This window comes from Lissotriton helveticus, chromosome 4_1 (genome assembly GCF_964261635.1).
Source record: "Lissotriton helveticus chromosome 4_1, aLisHel1.1, whole genome shotgun sequence".
NCBI classification, from domain to species: domain Eukaryota; kingdom Metazoa; phylum Chordata; class Amphibia; order Caudata; family Salamandridae; genus Lissotriton; species Lissotriton helveticus.
The window spans coordinates 21,188,045-21,211,497 of record NC_136063.1 but is presented as its reverse complement, the minus strand read 5'-3'; the positions used below and the strand labels follow the sequence as shown (position 1 = coordinate 21,211,497).

General features: G+C 43.4%; 1 protein-coding gene across 1 annotated transcript in view; it reads left to right on the top strand.

Moving 5' to 3' along the window:
- Positions 1-21,117: 21,117 nt before the first annotated feature.
- Positions 21,118-23,453, top strand: part of LOC144826913 (cytochrome P450 2K1-like) — a 190,296-nt gene continuing 187,960 nt past the window's right edge. The window contains exon 1 of the mRNA XM_078685371.1: positions 21,118-21,303. Within this exon, the coding sequence (XP_078541497.1) occupies positions 21,118-21,303 (186 nt within the window). The remainder of the gene's footprint in view (positions 21,304-23,453) is intronic.

Genomic DNA, 23,453 nt, shown 5'->3' with positions numbered 1-23,453 from the left:
TTAAATTTTTTATTTTCCAGTAAGCAATATTTGGACAGTTTCTTATACAAAAGACAAAGAAAAAACAACACAGAATTAAGGAGACCCCCAGAGGGCATGAAGGTAAAAACTAAAGATAAACAAAAAACAATCGAGGAGCCAAACAAATTGTCCATGGGACTCCCAGACCATAAAAACAGAAGAGACCTTAGCTCACATAAACTCGGAGATAAGAACCCTACGAAAACTGCTGAGCGCGGCATTAATCCTACCTTCCCCGTATTCTTCCATCAACAAACCCCATACCTGTCTGCCCCGCATCTTCCCCCTTCGACCTTTACACTTATACAAAGCCATCTCCAGATTAACCCCTTCGCTGCTAGGCCTTTTCCCCTCCTGTGCTAAGCCTGTTTTTGGCAAATTGGGGTAGTGCGCACTTAGGCCCCTGTAACTTTTTGACCACATAAGGTATCCACGCCAAATTTGCGTCCTTTTCTTCCTACATAATGTGGATTCTAAAGGTGCCCAGGGTTTGTGGATTTCCTTGCAGGGGCCCCAGAAACTAAGCAAAATACAGTAAAAATGTAGTTTTTTTCAGAAAATTGGAAAAAACGGGCTGCAAATGAAAGCCTCTGGGTTTTTCCCTGCAAATGTTATCAAAAAAGGGTTTGTCGGGCTGAAATCTCCATGTTCTCAGCTTTTAGGGAATGACAGTCTTTTGTCAGAGAACCAACATTTTTCACACAGTTTTGGCATTTTTCTGGGACGTAGCCTATTTTTGCTATTTTTAGAGCTTTCAACCTCCTTCCAGTTAATGGTAGAAATGAGTTTAAAAGCAATAATGGTTCCTGGAAAGCTATACATTTCCAAAAAGTAGACAAAATTTTGAATTCAGAAAGGGGTCATTTGTCTAAATCGATGAAGGTTTCTTAATAGAAACTAACAGTTAGATATTGGAATAATTGAAAATTAGTTGAAAAAGCAGCCTTTTGTCTCAATGTTTTCACCTGTAACTTCTTGTAATTTTGACAGCTGTTTGAAATCAATATACCGTTACATCCGGTTGACCTTCTTGGTTGTGGGGATATATAAGACTTGTAGTTTGACCAAGAACCCGATGAACCCAGAGCCAAAAACTGTGCAGCAACTTGCAAAGGTATTTTATTATTTACTGGGTATAGAGCACTTATTCTTGGAAAATGTATACATGAAAAAATCGATATGAAAGACACCTATGTATTTCTGAATTGGGTACAAATTATAGAGTTTACAAACAGTAAATATTTGCACATCTTCAAAATTGGGAATACTCATACTAGCATGAGAATTATTGGTCATTTTTCAAAAAGAGTTCTTTTTTTACACAATGTCTTTCATTGGGAAGGGAGAAATGCATGAAAAATCAATAGGTAATAACAGTTGACTTACAAATCTGAATTACCCTAAGTCTCCCAATAAAAACAGTACCTCACTTGTGTGGGTCGGCCTTGTGCCTGCGACTGGAAATGGCGCAAAATGCAACGTGGTCACACATCAATTTTGCAGGTAAAAATGGACCCTTTTATGGCAAAGTGCCTAGCTGTAGTTTTTGCACCCTAGCTCTGCCGGCATTTAAGGAAACCTAGCAAAGCTATACATTTTTGAAAACTAGACACCCAGGGAAATTCAGGCTGGGGTGACTCGACTGCCTACCACTAGGTTCTGTTACCCAGAATCCCTTGCAAACCTAAAGAATTGGGGAAAAAACGCATTTTCCTCACATTTCTGTGGTGGAAAGTTCTGGAATCTGTGTGGATCAACAGATTTCCACCCACCCCGCATTCCCCAAAGTCTTATGAGAAAAATGGTACCTCACTTGCCTGGGTCTGCCTAGTGCCTGCGTCAGGAAACGGCGCAAAACGCAACGTGGTCGCACCGCAATTTCGCAGTCAATACTGGCCCTTTTTTGGCAAAGACCCTACCTGTAGTTTTTGAACCCTAGCTCTGCCGGCACCTAGGGAAACCTAGCAAATCTGTAATTTTTTTAAAACTAGACAACCAGGGGAATTTAAGATGGGGTGACTCGACTGCCTCCCACCAGGTTCTGTTACCCAGAATCCCTTGCAAACCTAAGAAATTGGGAAAAAAATATGAATTTTCCTCACATTTCTGTGGTGTAAAGTTCTGGAATCTGCGTGGATCAACAAATTGCCACCCACCCAGCGTTTCCCTAGGTCTCCAGAGAAAAATGGTCCCACACTTGCCTGGGTCTGCCTAGTGCCTGCGACAGGAAACAGCGCAAAACGCAACGTGTTTGCACCGCAATTTCGCAGTGAAAACGGGCCCTTTTTTGGCAAAGTGCCTATCTTTTGTTTTCGAACCCTAGCTCTGAGGGCACCTAGGGAAATCTAGCAAACCTATACATTTTTAAAAACTAAACACCCAGGGGAATTCAGGATGGGGTGACTCAACTGCCTCCCACCAGGTTCTGTTATCCAGAATCCCTTGCAAAGCTAAAAAATTGACAAACAAATGCATTTTCCTTACATTTCTGTGGTGGAAAGTTCTGGAATCTGCGTGGATCAACAAATTTCCACCCACCCCACGTTCCCCTAGGTCTCCCAAAAAAAATGGTACCTCACTTGCCTGGGTCTGCCTAGTGCCTGCGACAGGAAACAGCGCAAAACACAACGTGGTCGCACCGCAATTTTGCAGTGAAAACGGGCCCTTTTTTGGCAAAGTGCCTACCTTTCGTTTTTGAACCCTAGCTCTGCCAGCATCTAGGGAAACCTAGCAAACCTATACATTTTTGAAAACTAGACACCCAGGGAAATTTAGGATGAGGTGACTCAACTGCCTCCCACCAGGTTCTGTTACCCAGAATACCTTGCAAAGCTAAACAATTCACAAAACAAACGCATTTTCCTCATATTTCTGTGGTGGAAAGTTCTGGAATCTGCGTGGATCAACAAATTTCCACCCACCCAGCGTTCCCCCAGGTCTCCCGAAAAAAATGGTACCTCACTTGGTGGGTAGGCATAGTGGCTGCAACAGGAAAATGCCCAAATCGTACGGTGGAGACTTAAAAATAACCTATAGCAAAACGACCTTATTTTTGGGGGGGCACCTGAGTTTTTGGCCCGGGGCTCGGTGGCAAACTTGAGAAACTACAAAGCCCAAACATTTCTGAAAGCTAGACACCTGGAGGAGTCCAGGGAGGTATGGCATGCGTGGGTCCCCCAATGTTTTCCTACCCAGAATTCCCTGCAAACCTTAACATTAGGTTAAAAATCACTTTTCCATACTTTCTTTCGTGGGATCTCCATGCCGGCACAAATGTCCTACCACCCCGCGTTCCCCTTGTTCTCCTGAGTAAAATGATACCTCACTTGTGTGGGTGGGCCAAAGGCCTGTGACTAGGATGACCCCAAAACAGTAGAATTCTCTGTGCTTAATTTGTCAATTCCGAACGCTACAATTTCTTAAAAAAAAATTTTTGGCCTGTTCTGCTTTGGCCCACCCACACAAGTGAGGTATCATTTTACTGGGGAGAACAAGGGACCCGCACATGCCATACCTCCCTGGACTCCCCGGGTGTCTAGTTTTCAGAACTGTTTGGGTTGGAAATGGGATGACAAGCGGACACAGCACAACTGCAGGCTTCAGGCTGGAGATAGGCTGGGATAGAGGGGTGGGGGTCAGCCTACATGCACAGCCAGTCACCGACTCCTGCTCCTGATCATTCTTCCACTCAGCCTTATCCACTCAACCTGATTGCTCCCCCCCTGCGACTCCTCCTGTGGGCAGAAGACTGCAGCACACCGGGTGGGCCACAGGCTGAACACAGGCCTAGCTGGGCCAACTCCGTGGGCCACCTGGGGTCCGCTCTCAGCAGGAACTGACTACGGATCCTGCCCTTGTAACTGCAAGGAGGGGAGGGGCTGTCTGGTGGTTGATTGCCAGAGAGTAAGAGTGGGTATGGGTGTGTTCGGCAGACTCAGTGACCGGGGGTGGTAGTCTCTTTATGGAAGGGGGAGGAGAGGCAAGGGGGCCAGCAGTGAACCCACAATGCCCACTGTTCATGTGACGCCTCATTTACTCACTCACCAGCTCAGCGCTGCGGGCTTGTGGTGGAGACGGTAGAGTTAGGAGACAATGTCAGGCTACTGGCTGCTGGTTACCCAAAGGGGCAATGTGTTGGATCTGCACCTGGTCACACTTGATTGTGGGGCAGGCCACCAGCCTAGTTTACTCACTGCATAGCATACCACAGAAGAGGGCAGAATGGTGAAATGTAAGTTGTTAGGACTCCTAACTTTACTACTACTAAATGCCTTTTGTGAATTCCGAAAGTTGTAAAGTTAGAATTTTCTCTCAGTTTGGTTGCAGTAAAGTTAGGAGTCCTAACTTTACTAGTACTAAATGCCTTGTGTGAATACCAAAAGTAGTATGTTTAGGATTTTCTCTCGGATTAGTTCTGGAATCGGCCCAGTAGTCCTTGTAGGGTTGGGGATTTAAATGTGTTAATAGGAAGGAAGATATGTTGTATAATTGTAACTAGATCCAATGTGATCTTGGATAGCCGGGTGATGTCCTGGAATATGGAATGTTAATGATATCATGGGTAATGTCAGGACTGGTAGTTGCTGTTCTGTCTTGCCAGGATTGGTCGCGCACTTGTTCTTGCATGAAATAAATACGTCAAGATGAAATTGGTGGAGTGTGCTCTTTTTCAAGAACCTTAGGTGGTTACGTAATGTATGTGTATTTGAAAAGGACACTTTCACCTGTGAGGGTATCTTGGCACCCTGGTGGACAAAAGAGCCGAGAGTTCAACAAGATCTACTGTAATATCAGAGACTTTATTGACTAATGTTTTTATAGGTATCACCAGCTAACACCAAGAAGCATTAGCATTAAATCCACTCCAAGGTGAATTAAATTGAATTTTGTGAGGGTGAATCCCAAGAAAACCAAAACTCTCCCCTTTATTAAAGATAAATAGGTGAAACCCATCTTTATGGCCAGCTTCTCTTTGTGTTTTCACGGACATGGTGGGTTCAGCCCCTTAATGTGGACATTATTATGGACTCCAAACGTTTATTTGAACCCTGATCTCTGCAGTTGAAAAAGCATTTTAATGCTTCCCTTTTCTTTCATTTTCTAAAACAGTGTTTGTTACTAGCGGTTTTATCTTGCCTAGATTAGACTAGGTCAACCCACCTACCTCACTTGCCTAAGAAGACACTGGACCTACTTCAAAAACATCGGAAAGCAGCAGTTAGTCTTGTACTCAGTTTAAAAAAGTTTGATTTTGTCTCAAACCATCACAATCACCTTCATTTGTTCCTATCAATGAGTGCATTAACTTTAATGCTGATTACTCGATGCATAATTCTTTTATGGTAAACATCTGTATAGTTTTCAAAAAAAGGAAACATTGCATTCCCTCTCATTAACTAAGTTCCTACTTCATCCTAATTCTTTCCGAATGTAAACTGGAGTGGAGAAGTGTGGCTCACTGGTTAGAAGCGGCAGACCCTGAAGCAGAGATCAGCTCGGGACCAGGGTTCAATTCCCGACGTGGCAGGGTCTTGGGTCAATGTCCACGGACTCGATAATTCTCACCGAGGTGCCTACGCTAACCATGGGTCCCACTCTGCAACTCTGGGCAATAGCTTGCTTAATCTCCACAACGGCCCCATGAGCGCCGGGGATGCCTGGCTTCACCTTGGAGGTGCCCAGGAGGGACTATCTCACAGGGAAAGCCAGGACGGGTTCCCCAGCGGTATACAGCGCCAGGACACTCCGAGATGGAGTAACAGTGCGCTTTACAAGTATACTTACCTTACCTTACCTTACCAACTCCATGAATGGGGTGGAATATTTCTAGGTTCTAGAACCTTATCTATACTAACTGAATATGCCCATTACAAGTTCAGCAAGCTTCTCAAAATATGGCTTTATGATCTAGAAGATGTAAGCTTCAGTAGAGGGAATTTAAGGTGCCCAGAGATTCCAACACGAATGAATGAACGAATACGTTTGTGTGATTATTTGAATCATTAAATGGTCGAAGGACTATTGCATCATAGCCCTCTCACCCTGATAGCACATAATTATGTGGTACATAGCACTACATGAAGCTCTTTATACATTCTTAAAACCGATTAGGCACCATATAGTAAGGGCACGCAGTCAGATTCACGTAGATTGCCAGCATAGCGCATTGACAGTGTAAATAAAGTTGGTTGAAAAAAACGGCTAGCGCAGCAATGCGCATGCGCTAAACAGCCGGTAGAAAAACGCACAGATTTGACCCCGGCGCCATTAGAAGATGCAGCGCGGAGTTCGCGTAAGCGGAACACCTTAGCAGTTCACAAAGTTCACAAGGTGAGCGTTTAAAGCACCAGCAAAATGCCAATGCAAGCCGCGTCCCGCAAGTTCAGCGTAACTTTAGCATATTTAAGCATTTGCTAGCGATTGAGCGGCCCAAGAACCTTTACGGTCACGCATCATGCTAAGCCACGCATTTGAACTATAACACAGTCAGTAAACAAAGTCGCTAACAATGTTTAATATCGTGAATTATACGAAAAAGTGCAGGCTAAAGCAAATTCTGTTTTATTAATCAACAGGTTTCCCTGATGAAGGTGCTAGATGCACCGAAATGCATTGGATATGATTTATTTGGGAACAAAACAAACGATGTAAAAGGAGACATTTAACATGTGAATTTAACATGAAAAAATTGGATTATGATGAAAAATAAATTCGAAAGCATACAACTACAACGAAGTTACGTTTGAATTGCCAGAGCTGGAGATCCAGCAATTTTCTTGTGCCCAGGGTGAGAGGGCTATGATGCAATAGTCCTGCGACCATTTGATTATTCTATTACACTCAGGGAGGAGAGTGATACCCAAGGCAGCACGGATAACACAGTTAAGCCTACAGGCTGTGCACATCCCAAACTTTGAAGTAACATTATTTTAATCATTGCAATATAAAGTAAAAAGTATATGTTGTATGTAGTCAAACTTTAAAATCAGCAAGAAGGTGTGTGCCCAGCCAATGTTGACTATTTGGATAACAAATAAATAGAGAATTTCACCATAGTTCATTAGTTGAGACCCTGAAAAAAACGAGTCCTTCCGGATTGCTGTTCTGTTGTGATGAACCACATCAAACTGTTAGTCATTCCCTCCATGTGGCATTTTTTTCTTTCAAAAGTAAACATGCTTGATAGATGAATTTGCCGAAATTGGCCACATTCTTCACTGTATCCAAGGTGTAAAGCTGGCAATTGGCATCCTTTGTGGAATGTGTGTCCAGTGAGAGAAATATAGGCCTGAGACTCCACACAAGTGAAGTGACCTTTACAAGTAATCTAAAGTATGAGAATACTAATCCTATGTGAATGTGAAGCAAGCTAGAAGTCAGGAAAAGCATATTTCTGACCAAGTACCTGAAAGTAAAAAATGGACCCAATTTGGATCCCTTCCTGGACCTGCTGTTTCCTTCTGACAAAAGGGTCCTAACCTTCATGTTTACATTAGGAGCTCTACGGGAGCAGGCCTTAAAAAAATCATGGAGTAAAGCCTTTTCGGTGGATCTGAAATGTCCTACTGCACATTAGGTGGCTCAAAAACAATCATACATTTTATGCTACAGTGTGATATCTCGCGGAAAATCCGAAGGTTCTTCATATGTCCACTATTTCTAAAATGTATTCTGGGGTGTTGCAGAGCAGAGCTTTTATTTTGTTGTAGAACATATTGCATTGAATTTAACAGGTTGTAGATTCTTACATACATGCTGCTTGGACGGTCACAAGATCTGCCATAGACAGAGGTGGAGGAAGCAGGCAAAAAGTATACCCTGACAGCTAGCAAATGGCTTATAACACTCTCAGTTTGGCCCTGGAGGTACTGCTTGCACCTTGATAAATATGTCCCACGTAAAATGGAGCTTGGTCTGAATCCTGCATCAAAGAAGCAAGCAGCCTAATGGATGACCTGGGGCATTGAACAGACCTTGGGTCAGATATAAGACAGGATTTTGCATGCAAATCCCTGTTGGCCATGTACTAAAAATAGTGTTTAGTGACTCACAATTAGGAAGGGGCATTCCAAGGGCGTCCCTTTCTAATTGCAACTCTCAGCCCTATATCAAAAAAAAAATTGAGACCACAATTGCAGTTGTAAAACACTTGCAATTTACCACCTTCTAAAGAGGGTGGTGATGCAGTAGCAAATGGGAAGGGGTCCCCAGAGGACCCTTTCCCCTTTGCAAATGCAGGGGGAAGTATTCTTTAGGGACAGGTAGTGGTCCCAGAGACCTCTACCTGCCCTTAAATAATGAAATGAAACGAACATTTTCTGCCGCATACCTGAGAGGGCCTTCCATTCTCAAAGGGGTAGCCAATATTTATGAGGCATACAATTTGCAACCCCATTAAGAATCACAAACAGTTTCTCAGACACGGTTGTACAAAGGAAATTGCAACTTGCAATTTGCGACTCGCAATTGAGCGCAAATTGCGAGTCGCAATTTCCAATGGTCGTACATCTGGACCCTAGACGGGGCGCTGAGAGATGGTAATGCACATCTTAACTTGCACCTACACTTTACCAAAACATATGAGTAGGTGCAGGATTTCTTTTAGCTGATTTCTACTGGGTTGTCACTAAAATAATAATCATTTGGGCAAATTGTTATCCTAAATAACATTATATGTAAATTTTGTGCAGCAAGTCTGTGCTCAGTTTTGTTTGTATCCTATAGTTACCGACATGGAGCTGGTATACTCCTACATTTTTAAAAGGTGTCTTGGCCCAGAGAGGGTAATTAGTAGATGCACACGTTTGCACTTGTTTGATAGTTGATATGTTTAGTAAGATCTGACAACCGCTCTACTCAATGGAAATTGTTTATATAAAGTAAGTAGGCTAGCTTATTACCTACTGGCGGTTGCCAGTAGGTAGTTATAGTTAGGACCTAGTTTCCATATAAAATCCACAACATTCTATTTGGAATAACTTTGGCGCCGGTATACGAATCTTTGTGAATTTCTCCAAGAAAATGGCCTTGGTTCCGCTCCTTCCCTGAAAGTTTAAGGGCGATTCGTCAAGTGGGGGCCCAAAACATGTTTTTCCCATGCAATTTTCCATAGGGACCTTTAGCAAGGGCTACAGCCCGAACGGCTGAACAGAATTATACCAAATTTGGCAGAGAGGTAGAGTTTGGTTCGCAGATTGTGCTTTTATTTAAATGGTGTAAATCCGTTCAGTAGTTTTTGAGAAAATTGCAAGTAAAATCATAGCGATATCTAGAGACGGAGTTCAGCATGCGTACAGAAATCTGTTCAATTACGAGCGCGAGCTGCATGCTGGTTGGCTGTGAACTGTCTGTCAACACTCATGTTGGAACCGGGGATGTACGACATTACAACGCATGCTTTTACATCGCATGCTTTTACAACGCGAGTTTTACAACGCATACCATTACAACGCATAATGCTTTTAGGCGCTGGATAGTGAATTGTTTAATTTACTATTCCAACTCCAGTCCCCGTGGATAGTAGGGAAGGTGTTGGATAGTACATTAAACACATTCCCTATCCTAGAGCGCCCCCCAGCGCAATGCGTTGTAATGGTTTGCGTTGTAAAAGTTGCGTCGTAAAGGCACTGCATGGTAAAAGTTGCGTTGTAAGTGATATTTCCCGGAACCGGAGGTCTCCGGTTGGCACAGGTATGCACTTGTGACAAGCGGGGACCCTCAGCTCCACGTCAGGGCAAGGGAACTACTCCTTCGAATAACCCCTGCTCACCCTCTAGGTAGTATGGTGCGAGCAGACAAGGCTAATCCTCAGGGCGATAGTAAGTTAAGCATTTATGGTCACACACAGTAAACCCACTGACCCACCACAAATGGACACCAGTCAAATGGTTGTATCAAAAATACGTATACTTTATATAAAAGATATGTTCAAGCTGGATTATCACAAGACCAGAATAACGTTTAGCGATTTGAGGCCACCAGATTACAATAGGCAAGCTTAGTCTTTGAATGTTCGTTTTTCAGCAATGTACGATGACAGGGAAATAAGAACGTTGCGGACCCTGGATCCAATATGAACTTGTGACGGAGTTCAAGTGTACCTTGCTTGTGGAAGTCCGAGGCGTTTCAGGCGTGGCTACTGGGAGGGTGGACCCTGGACGAGGCCGACGGTTCTCCAGAGGATTTCTACGGCTCGGTCCCCCTCGAGGAGCAAGGCGGGGGAGCTAGACTGTGGAGGGTTGCGGTGATCCGGGGTCGATGCAGCACACGGGTCGAGGCACCGTTCAGGCATGCGGGACGTACTACGTCTTAGCACGCCGGGTCGTACTCGTGGATCTGTGAGGGGCGTCGCGTTCTCGGGCGGACGGGTGCAGCACCAGACTTCCGGTACCACTGTACGGGGAAGCCTTTCTTGAGGTGCTCTATTAGCAACAAAGAGTTGGCTCTAATCAGTTAGGCTGAGCACTTATATCTGAACAACAAAAGAAAGTGCCTAAACTGATGAAATTAGTCATGTGTGATTTAAACTAAAGGAAGAAGTTATGTTTCCACCCTGGATTTTGCTAGTTAATAGCTTTTTATTTATTCATTTTTTAAGACGAAATTTTTGAAAAAGTTAATACATATTATATACAATAGGACACTACACCATTAAACTAAACAATATTATAACACTATGGATATTCATTCATACTCATCAGACATATCACAGTCGTTCAAAATATCATACATCCATTCTTACACAATCTGAAAAAAAGAAAGAAAGAAAGAAACAGAAGTTGCTCAATAAATCAAAATATCAGATATGATACATCAATGCATATCAACCTGGAGCAAAGTACACTTGGAATTCAATATACAATCAATTATACGATGAAAAACTTGTATGTCAATGTGTACACAACTAAAGTGCAGTATTTGTCAACACTTGAGTTATTCAAGAACAGAGCAACATTTGATACAAGGGCCTACGCGTTTCGAATTCCAAACGAAATCAACGAGGGATTCTCCTCAGGGCCAATGGAATATCTAGAAAGAATGAATAAACATGAAAAATTGGTCTCTAAGTAAAACATTCTATAAAAATAAGAGAGTGAACCACCACCAGCTCAAACAGCTTACCCCACTGGTCTACAAGGCGACTTGGAAGGTGAAGTGAAGCAGAAGTTTCTGCAGGGGAGAAGGGATGTTTGTATAAGGTGATCGAAATCATCAGACCAGCCAGCATATATGTACAAGAGGAAGAAAGCGCTGTACCTGTCTGAAACAGCTGGTAGTCAGTGAACAGTCAGTAAACATGGAATGAATTTTTGCAGGCGCAGACGGACGCTCTCACTGAAAAGTGAAATAAAATAGAATTAGGGGATGGTAATAACAGCCTGTGAGGGCCTAAGGTCATGACGTTTTTACAACTACGGTCTTACCGAGCTATATAGCCCAGGGGTCCGTTGCGGGTGTACGAATTCGGGAAAGTCGGGGACACAAGGATCCTCGTATAATTTAATATAATGAAGCCTGCAAAACCAAAACGGGGCATTACTTGTCTACCCCATAAGAGTAGAGGAGGTAAGCAGAAATGGTCACATTGCGAGCGCCTCACAAATGCGGGATGGATTACCTTAATTCAAGCGGGCGCTTGGCTTGATGCAAAGATGAGAATTTCAGCCACGCGAGTTACCATCACAGGTGGAGTCAATCCTAAGTATATGAAAACGAAAGGATATTTTAGTCATTGCGCGACCCTTGGGGACGAGGCAAGTGAACTGAAGAAACTACTGACAGATCTTACCTGAATCACAGATTGTTGTGCGCTGCAATGGAAAGCCGACTTGTCGTTCTGGCGTCTAGGCAGAACTAATCTCCCGCACATGCGCAGGCCGGCCGGTGTCGGTCTTATAAACGAACGAGCTAGCAGGGAGAATACTACTCGCCCGCACTTGCGCATCAACAGAATTGAGTGCAAGTTGCATTTGATATACTTATTGGCACACAAAGCGGCGTGATTGATAAACAAAACCCTTCACAGACATGAAGGGAAGGATTTACTAATGAACAATGTTCAAACAGGAATAAACACCTTCACGCACAAAACGAGGCTGGACAATTACTCGCGACTAACGAACAGATGATTGCAAGAGGGCAGGACTCGAACGTTTTTATAGTTTGTAAATTTCTGACAATTCATTAAGACCTATAACGGCCGTATTAAACTTGACTATAAGGAGCGCTTCCCTTTTAGAGAGTCTGGCATCCCAGTCACCTCCTCGGGGATCGTGCTCCACCCTGGAGATGATAGTCCATTTGAGATCTTTGATTTGATGGTTCAATCTATTCCAGTGATTGACCAGGGGTGCAGATTCTACTCGATTTTTGAGTCTTGATTTGTGCTGTGAAATTCTTTGCCGTGCCTCCTGATTCGTTTTACCGATGTACAAGAGTCCACAGGGACAAAGGATGCCGTAAACCACATATCTTGTCTTACAGTTACTGAATGTCTCGTGTTTCCACGAGACACCTTTATGCTGAAATAGAGAACCCTCAATGGTCGTCTCGCAGCATAGGCAGGTTCCACACTTATGGTGTCCTGTGATGGGATTAAGACCCATCATTTGTCGAATGGAGGGTGGGGCTTCCCTAGTCATTGCTGCTCTAACCACATAATTCGCTATGCTTTTTTCTTTTTTGAAAGCAAAAAGTGGTGGTTTATTGAGGCCCTCGTCTAGATTTTTGACTAGGTGCCAATTTTGATTGATTACTTTTTTTAGCTGATTCGCATTTGGGCAGAATGTTGTGACACACACCTGTCGTTTTAGCTGTGGCTTGGTGCGTCGTTCTAGGAGCATTTCCCTGGGAGTCCAGCGTGCCCTTTTCATGCAATTTGATACCAGTTTTTTTGGGTATCCACGGTCACATAGCTTAGACATCAAATTACTGGCATGAAATTTATAGTCATCATTATTTGTGCAATTTCTTCGTATCCGAAGAAATTGCCCGAGTGGAAGATTCTCTCTTAGACTCCTAGGATGGTTGCTAGAAAATAACAGGGCTTTATTCCGATCCGTTGGTTTAACAAAAAGGGAAGTGGATAGTTTGCCTTCAGTTGGGAAGACTTCCACGTCCAAGAAAGATATTTTTTCTTTCGACAATATCATGCTGAACTTGATGTCTGCAGTACGTGCATTCAGCCAATCATAGAAGCATCTCAATTCCTCTTCACCTCTTTTCCACACCATGAACACATCATCTATGAAGCGTAACCACACTCCAATGTGATCTTTAAAGGGATTATTGTTGTATACATAAGTGTCCTCATACAGTGACATAAATAGGACTGCCAATTCTGGAGCGAAGGGGCAGCCCATCGCCACTCCTTTTACTTGGAAATAAAAATCTTTTCCAAAGCAAAAGTAATTCTTTTTAAGAGCAAAAGAGGCGAGGTCAATCAGAAATTTTGTTGGCACCCGTACAGGTCTTGATCTCAATTCCAGGAAGTGTGTGAGTACAGCCACCGCTTCATCCTGAGGGATCTGGGTGTAGAGTGAAGTGACATCCAGGGTAACCAGGATGTCACTGCCCTCACAAAACTCAATTGTTTCAAGTTTATTAATAAAATCTGTAGTATCCTGCAAATACGATGTTACAAGGGTCATGAATTGTTTCAGGAATACGTCCACATATTTGGCAACTGGTTCGAGCAGGGAATCACATCCTGCCACAATTGGTCTCCCCGGGGGTTTATTTTGATCTTTGTGTACCTTTGGTAGGATGTAAAAAAGGGGGACTTTTGGATGTTTATTTTGTAAAAAATCCAGCTCTTTAGGACCTACAAAACCTTCTTCATACCCATCTTTAATGATAGCGAAGAGTTGGTGCTGTAGTTCTAACGTGGGGTCTTTCCCGATTTTGAGATAGCATGCCTGATCATTCAGTTGCCTAAGCACTTCATTGTTGTAGTCTATTGTCTCCCATACCACTATTGCCCCGCCCTTATCGGCTTGCTTTATAGTGATAGTGGGGTCGCTACGTAGATCTTGGAGGGCTTTTGTTTGTTCTTTTGTTGTATTGAATTTGACATATTTTTTCTGCGTTTCCATGGCAGAAATTGCAGAAAGTACAGTTTTTTCAAAGACTAAAATTTCTTTTGGTATTTTATGTCCCGGAGGGCAAAAAGTGGATTTATTTCGTAAACCCGTAGCTTCAGTAATAGTAACCGAAGGGTTTTCAATGAAAAAGGTTAGTAATCGTAATTTTCGGCAGAACTCGATGAATTCAGTCTTCATCCTTGTAAAATCAGTACGTTTAGATGGTACGAAGGAAAGGCCCTTGGACAGGATACTTTCCTCCGCTACAGTCAATGATTTAGATGAGAGATTGAAGATGGGTGACATTGTCAATTTTGATAATGTTGGCGACGAGTTGTCATCTCCCATCTCACTTTCGCCCTCGGGCGTGTTTGCCCTCTCCCTAAAAAAGAATTCGGGGTGTTGCTTTGTTGTTGTTGATTCTGATTCCATTGGCGATTCCTGTTTGGTCTGCTATTGCTTTTGTTGCCGCTATTATCACTGTCACCGCCCGATGAAGAAGTATCCGAAAAAGTAATGAACTGATTTCTTGATCTGCCGCGATTACCTGGTAAGAATCGCCTTGAGTCTGGTTTTGTGTAAAAATCTGCTTGTAAAAAAGGATACACGTTTTCCAGTGTAAAGGTCTTCTTATCTTTTTCAAACTGGTTAGTTTTTTGTGTTATAGTATAGTCCTTGAAGTCCTGTATTTCTTTTGCAACTTTGTCTAATAAAGCCTTTGCATCTGCTATCGTGGGGTTGCTATTTATTTCAGACTCTAGTTGGGCTATTTCTTCTAGTTCTTGTTTAGAAATTCTAGCCGCTGTTTCTACAGTAAGGACCATGAGGTCCCTACTGCATTTTGTCTCGATCTGACTAAAACCCTTTTTAAATAGCGGGTCCTCGGTGAAGATAACTGGTATATTTTTTATCTGGAGACCTCCTTGAGGTGCGGCACGAGCCTTGGTATGCAGGAGGGCAAAGCGAGACAGTCGGGTACGTTACGACGTACGGACCGTCCGAGGCTATGGAATTCGCTCCGTGCAGATTCCGGCTGGAGAAGATGAGAGGTACCCAACGTGCTCCGTTAGCGGCGAGGTGACAGGAGAGCGGGCGACCCGACACTGAAGCGGAGAGCGACTCAGGAATGAGCGGGGCTCTCTACGGCAGGGCGACCAGGCTCCGAGCTGTCACGACCTGGGAGGGGGAGAAGGCACCCGTGTCACAACTCTGGCGAGGGAATAAGAACTAAGGCCCAACAGCAGACGGGCACAAGCAGAATAGAACCCAATGGTCCTGGGGTTCCGTTCAGGGGGCAAGCTCTCGATCAAGCCCTTGGAGATCGTTTCAGGCACAAGTCTACAAAGTCCTCTCTGGTCCTTTCCTCTCCGTTCTTAGCAAGGCACCACTGCAGGCCAGTTCAACAGGATACAGACTGGTTTCCATCCTTCAGCTTCTCTTGGTCCTTCTAGTCAGGCAGAGGTTCGTCGTGGTCAAAACTGGATCTGATTTGTAAGGAGCGGAGCTCCTATATTTATACAGCATTTCTTTTGTCTTTGGGGGCCTGAGCCTGGTTCAACCCGGTTCTGGAGTACTCTGTTGACATGACGCTGCCGTCTTCTTTCAGGGTGTAGGGCAGAGACATCAGACGCTCCGCAGGAGGTGGAGCCAGCATTGTGGTGGTGGATCACAACCCTATTCAGAGTCGAGGACTACTCCGCCCACCCATCCTGGTGTAAGCACCCCATTCACCACCTGGAGCACCCGACTGTCCCCGAGAATCTCCCAGCCCTATCACTCACACAAACCCAGACAGCAGATACACATCCTGGCAGAGGCGGGCTGAACAGTTAGGCGAGCAAATGCTAACTTTCTAAAAGTAGCATTTGCAAACACAGGATATTAAAATAAACCTTACTAAAGGAAGTATTTTATTATTCTGAGTTCAGGCATACTAAACTCGACGTGCTACAGTGTTCCCTGAGCCTGCCGGTACTATAGCGTGTAATAGCTCCGACAGCTCATCTGGCCTAAGAGAACAGGTAGCCCTTCAACAGTGAAGAACGAAGAGGGCGGTAATTCACTACTAGGACATGCCACACTCTAGGCTTGTCCTACCTTACGCTTACAATGCACCCTGCCCGTAGGCCTACCATAGGGGTGACTGATATGAAGGTTAGGGAAGGTTCTGGGACTGGCAAGTGTGGGCACTTGCGCAGTCAGCGTGACAGTACGGGACTGTACGTGGACCCGAGACATATCTTACGAGGCCGCTTCTGTGGGTGGCGCAACCAGCGCTGCAGCCCCACTAGCAGCATTTGTATCTACAAGCCCCGGCATTCCTCGTGCTCTTTACTGGGGACTGACAGTAAACCAAATAATCCAATTGTGGAAATCAATTACATATACACTTTAAGCACTTGCACTGCGGCACGGATTGGCCGTGGTGCAGTGCCCTGAGCATCGAACACCAGCAAAACATCTGAGGCACTTCAGCAAAAAGTGGAAGGGAAACTCACGCCAAGGTGCCAGGTCTAACAACTCAAACCAGGAAGTGTTGGTGGCCATCTTGTGCCTCGCCAGAACCGAGTCACAAGAAAACAGTAAAACAAATTTCCGGAATAAGGAAAGGGGGTAGGCTAGAAACATTCTGACCCTCTCGACTTGCTCAGGGAGTCGTACAGGAATGTGTAGGCTCTATTTTTCATTTTTATTTTTGTAAAGGAAAATAGCAGGGTACGCATACCGAAATACGTACAATTATGAGCAAGAGCTGCATGCTGATTGGCTGTCAATACTACAAACCAGGAAGTGTTGGCAGCCATCTTGTTTGTCGGGAGAGCAGAGTCACAAGAAAACAGTAAAACAAAGTTGAGAAATAGGGAAAGGGGGCAGGGTAGAAACATTCTTACCCTATAGTCTTGGTCAGGGGGTGGTACATGGATCTTTAGGCTCAATTTTTATTTATTTTTAAATAAAAAAGGGCGGGGTACTCGTGCAGTACTTGTACGCGGTGGAAAAGGTGGAAAACAAACTAGTAGTTTGTTTAATTCATTATGTTCCGGGGGGCAATTGTTTTGCATTATGGGGGCTTGTAAGGTGCCCCGAGCACTGGGGAACGGCACTCCTCTGGTTTTATTTTTTAGTATGCGGGGTGGGTTACAGTCCTACTCCCCGCAGTCTTGGTGAGTGGCACCCCTCGGGTCTTTTTAAAAAAATATATGTTTTGAGCTCTGTCTCTCTCTCCCCATACATGTCGCAGGGAACGGCACCTTTCTGGGCTAGTGATTTGTAAAATGACCTTCCAGCTCCGGGTACCTGCATTGTCTGGAGTTTTTTATTAATGTTGGGAAGGTGGGCTTGATAATACGTCTTTGTTAATTCTCATAGAAGCCTACGTTCTGGTGTTAACATGGGCTTCTATGGGAAATACCAAAGGCTGTATTATCAACCTCATTATTGCCGTTTTGATGGCAGTTTCCTGCCAATAAAACAGCGATAATTTTAACACCGGTTCTTGATAATATGCACCTAAGTTTACTTGTCAAAAAAAGAGCAGTGGGCCATATTATCAACAAAAGGCGATTCATTATCGTCGCTTTTATCGGCAGGAAACTGGCGATAAAGCGGCGATAATGGGCTTGATAATATGCCTTTGTGAATAACCATAGCAGCCCAGGTTAACACCAGAACCTGGGCTTGTATGGGAAGTTACAAGGGCCTATTATCAAGCACATTATCGCTGCTTTATCTGCAGTTTTCTGTAGATAAAAGTGGCGATAATGTATCGCCTTTTGTTGATAATATGCTCCTTCATTTTTAAGATAGTATGTAAAGCTTTCCTTTTTTTGTGTAGCAGTTGTACTCCCTAAACATGCACAGCGTCGTTTCAAAGCCCAGGTTTTCTTTTTCTTCAAATTCAACAAGCAAACCGTTCTTTATTTCAGGTAGTAAATCTGTCGCTTTCGTTTCCCGGTTCGTGTGTGTCATCCGCTGCTGTACTTTTGTATCGTACTTTTGTAATCATATTTTTTCTATATTTATTTGAAAGGTAGTGCCAAAGCACCAAACGTTGATAACATACTCCATCCACCGCCATTTTAGTAGTTTTTCACCGTTGTTTTTATTATATCTGGTAGTTAGAACTCAGTAGTTTTCAATCCTAGTCTTGAATATCTTAGTATAGTATTTCAACATTATTTTTATTGTAGACCGTCATACCCCGTCCCCACAAAATAAAAGAAGTATGTAGTTTTTTTAATTAACTTTTATTAAACAATAAATATAAACGAAACTCAATTATAACAATATTAGAACTAGAAAAATAACTTTAACAAACAATGTTATAAACCAATTGTGAAATGAATTCCAAAAGGTGTCCGATTGGTAATCTGCAAAAGAAAAAAGAAAATTAGAGTTTAGAAGTATGTAGATGTGAGTAAATGAGCTGAAGCATTACGGGGCATATTATCAAAAACGGCGATACAATTATCGGCGTTTTAGCGGTAGGAAACTGCAGCTAAAGCGGAGATAATGAGCTTGATAATATGCTCTTGTGAATTCCAATAGCAGCCCAGGTTCTGGTGTTAACCTGGTGGAGAAGTGTGGCTCAACGGTTAGAGGCGGCAGACTGTGGTCGGCCCGGGACCAGCGTTCAATTCCCGACGCGGCCGGGTGCAGGACCAATGTCAGCGGGCCCGATAAATCTCACCTCGGTGCCACTCTAACCATGGGGACCCACGCTGCAACTCTGGGCAATAGCTTGCTTAATCTCCACTCCGGCCCCATCACAGCCGGGGATGCCTGGCTTCACCTTGGGGATGCCCAGTAAAGGGACCATCTCACAGGGAAAGCCAGGACGGGTTCCCCAGTGGTACAGCGCTGGGACGCTCCAGGGTAACCACGTGCTCTATAAATCCAACATTCATTCATTCATTCATTCATTATGCCGACTTATTTCTAATGCATTTCTATGAAGGCTTTGTAGATCTAGGCCTCTATGCTTACCCTTGTATAAACCTTGCGGCTAAACATTTCAGGCAGTTGGTGTCACAACTTTTTTTCAACAATTCTTATACACGTCCTAGCAGACAGCAGTGTCTAAGTTTAAGAGAGAAAGAGAAATGATGTCACAGAGAGTGGGAGAGAGAAATAGAGAGAGAGAAAACAACATTAAAACTGTGTCGCAGAGTCTGGAGTTGAGATTTTTTCTTGAAAAGTTAGACGTAGATTTACAAGCTCCTTGCATCACTTTACCCATGTTAAAAGTGACTCAAAAGTGGCGTAATAAGGTTGTGGATCTGTTTGTCAGACTGTTGTAACCTATCTGTTGTCACTGCTCTGAGGTAATTATAGATTTTACAGAGAAGCTGCTGTACACTACGCACTGTGGGCCATAATATCAAGCCTGGGCGACATAATTATCTCCACTTTATCGGAAGGAAAGTGTCGCTAAAGTGGCGATAATGGGTTTGATAATATGCTCTATGGAATTCCAATCGAAGCTCATGTTAGATGTCCTTCACATCTAAACAGTTTAAAAACAATTACACAAATCGCAGTAGAACATCATGCGTTCTGGTATCAAAGTAGCTGCGTAAGCGCATCATAAGGGTACGCAAAGGCATCAGTGATGTCATTTGAGATGTCATCAGTGATGTCATGAGTGATGTCACTGAGCATGTCATGAGTGATGTAGTATGTGACGTCATCAGCAGTGCATTGCGGGCGCATGGGTTATAGATAGCTGAACTAACTATAACGGAGGAATTTCAAAGGTTTTGTATGAGAGAAATGTTTAGCTAACTATAACGTGTGAAACCTATGTTTTTTTTTCAATGAATTTCTAAGCTTTTTTAAAAGCTAATTCCTAACTATAACGTGTGTGAAACCTATGTTTTTTTCAATGAATTTGCAAGGTTTTTTAAATGCTAATTGCGAACTATAACATGTGTGAAACCTATGGTTTTTTCAGTGAATATTAAATTAAATTGTTGATGAGCAGAGAGTAGCATGTTATGAACTGTGTCAAGGTTATTTCACATTTAAATGAATTGTGAAAATGTTTGCATTGTATTGTGATCAGCAATATTTGAATTGTTATGGCATAAATTACTGAACAATAAACTGATTTGAATGTTTGAATGTTGATAAAGAAGGAAAGTGTAAAGTTTTTGTCACATAACATGTTTCTGATTCTCGCCTGCACAGTTTTCTCCGTATTATCACATATGGCTCTGTTATGTATGCAGAATGACATTATGGAAAGAATGCATATCAACTGTTTGTGGTAAAAGATACCTCTGCAAACAATGTTTTAATGATACACAAAGATATATGTATGTAACTTATATATTCAGAACAGAAGAAAATGTGCAAAAGTGCTCCAGTTTTCAATGAACTTTAGCCCTTCGAAAACGTTTCTGGAAAAAATCCTTACTACGCTTGCACACCCAAAACTAATCTATGTAACTTGGATTTAACTTGAGCAGCATGTAGAAATCCTCTCGTATCTGGAGGAAGTGTTAAATCATGTGCACAAAAAAAACACAGTTTGAATTTTTGCTACCATACTGGATGAGGAAAAAGAGCGGCATGTTTTGTTTCAAGTCTACATTTAGCACTTCTGCCTCAACAGCTGCAACACCCCATTATCATCCAATGCTAAATCAGCATATGTTATCAGAAACATCCGCCTTTGTAGGTTGCTACTTTATTTAAATACCAAAAGAATCCATTTTGTTTACCTTGTTGAAACAATAACCGGTGAGCTTAGTCAGCAAGATTGCAAGCCTGATGCAATTCAGTGTATTTATCTGTGCAGTGGGCATGACAGACATGGTGTGCCAAAATGTAATTGTTGAGGTAATACAACTTAAACTCCAACAGTCACTATGCATACACCAGCTTAGAGAGAGGGGGGGCATTCCTTAAAAGAATGTAATCATTTCCAGCCAGAAGAGTATATATTACTTCACTCTTGTTAAGGTGATTGACATTTTATTTTACAGTGTGGAAAACCACTGCCAAAGGAGAAATGTACACTACAGGGATTGTTATTATTCTCCTGGTCGTTCTTTTGGGTTTTATTGCTGTAAAAATTACAAACGATGGCTGGAACAAGGACATCGCCCAGAACTTCCCACCTGGACCGAAACCTCTCCCACTAATTGGAAACCTGCTGCTGATAGACCTGAAGAAGCCACAGAAAACATTTGTAGAGGTAAGGCACCCAGCTTTCATAGCCTGGAATTAAATGCAGTACATGCCTGTATTGTGCACTGTATTCATAGAAAACATGATTGCAATATCTTATCATAGAAGAGGGGCTGCACTTTTTAAAGGTTCTCATTCATTTTGGAGAAAGGTCAGTCAAAGCACGAATAGAAAGATGAAGTAACGAGGAAAAATACATATATTGCTCCTTGTTTGACCTCCCATGGGAAGGCACAACTTTTGGCGCCTTCCCAGGTCTACTATTTCTGGTAAATTCATGGTAGTAGCATTGACACACCCACATAACGCCCATGGAATGCCCCCCATAGGGGAGAGTCAGGCAATACAGACATCTGCACTGCATTGATTTACTCCAAAGTGGCCCTGCACTGCTTTATGAAATGATTACGCACTGGTATAGCGCACGACTACCCGTAGGAATCTCGGTGCTTGTACGAATACCGCCGAGGAACCCTTCCTGGCCTTTCCCTGTGAGGTGTCCACTCCTGGGCACCCCCAAGGTGAAGCCAGGCATCCTAGCGCTGTTGGGGCCGTTGTGGAGACTAAGCAAGCTATTGCCCAGAGGTGCAGAATGGGACTCATGATTAGAGTAGGCACCGAGGCGAGAATTATCAGGTCCGAGAAAATTGAGCCCGAGACCCGCCGAGGCGGGAATTGAACCCTGGTCCCGGCCAGACTACTGCATCAGGTTCTGCCGCTCTAACCATTGAGCCACAAATCTCATTTAGGACTGGCGTTTCTCTTGCATGGTGCCCTGGAGTGCTGATTTGGGATCTCATCCCAGTGTTACCATCCGACACATTCTGGCAAATCACATTTTCTCCTGCAAACTTGGCACTTTTCTACATTCTTTAACTGGATTTCCCAGGTGCAGAGAGGGACAATGCAACGATTACAGTAAATGCACTGTCGCCAGCAAAGCCCTTAAGCGTGTGCTTGCCCTGTGGGCAGTGCATTAGTGAACATGATTTGAAGCCATTGGTCTGTCTGTCACTATTCAGGCAGAAGCCTGCGCCTCCTTTCGAATGGGGGGCAGAGATCCTCCCTTGCTGGCGGGTGTAGTTATTGACTGCATTCATCTCCAGGAGGATTGCCTGGGGGATTGTTGATATCTCCTATTCCTTCTTTGAGCACTGACTGTGCTTCCTTTAATGAGATGCACAGCTGGGGCACTTCCCAGCTGCTACTTTGCCTCTGCACTCTTTACTGTATTATGGCACAGATGCAAAAGCAATGTGTGAATGCTCTTCCCACCTATATCAGACTTGCTTCTTTGCATCAGTTCTCCCAAACTTTCCTCAGGTAACATGTCTTACTCCTTAACATCGACTCTAGAGGACACACTCACTCATACTGAGGTTCTTTGTCAAAATATAGTTGCCATAAATATTGTGTTCAATAAATATATACTAAATATTGATTGCTGTTGGACACTATTTAGACTACAACAATTTTGTACCTCAACTTTGCAAACTGTAAATGCATCTGTATTTGAATTTTCATTTCTGATGAACCCCTCTTTCAAGCAACCATTTAACTTTTTGTAGCAATTTAGTCGAGGCAGGCAGCCATCAGTGGCTGTCTGAGGTAATGTATGACTTAGTGAAAAGAAGACAGTCGCCAGGTACGTTTACCAGTCTTCTTTGGTTAAGTCTGATCACCCAGCTTCCCAGCAGCAACTGCCAGTGCCTCCGCATTCCATGTTCCACTCAGGGAACACAAGGAAAAAGCAATGCAGATACAAGCGGCACAAGATCCCAACACACCCCCCTTCCTTCACATGGAAAACAACAAGATGATGAAAACATACCTAACAAAAAAAAAACAGAAACAGAAACCATGGTAAATTGCAAGGATGGCAGGATAGCAAATGAGTTGAGAAAATACAATACCTAACATAGTCCCAGAATCTTGTGGGGCAACCCTTGTTCTAGAAGGGGATGCCTGGGGAATAATCTTCTTGGCAGGAACGGAAGCCTTTAAATCCCCCCCCCACTTAGCTATGCGCGGAGTGGCCCTGCCACCACCCTTGGCGGTAAAAAAAATCCACTAATGGTTTATGGTTGGTCCTTTAAACAAATTTGTTCCCACACAAAAAGTACCGAAAATACTGTACAGCCCACCACAAAGCTAGGG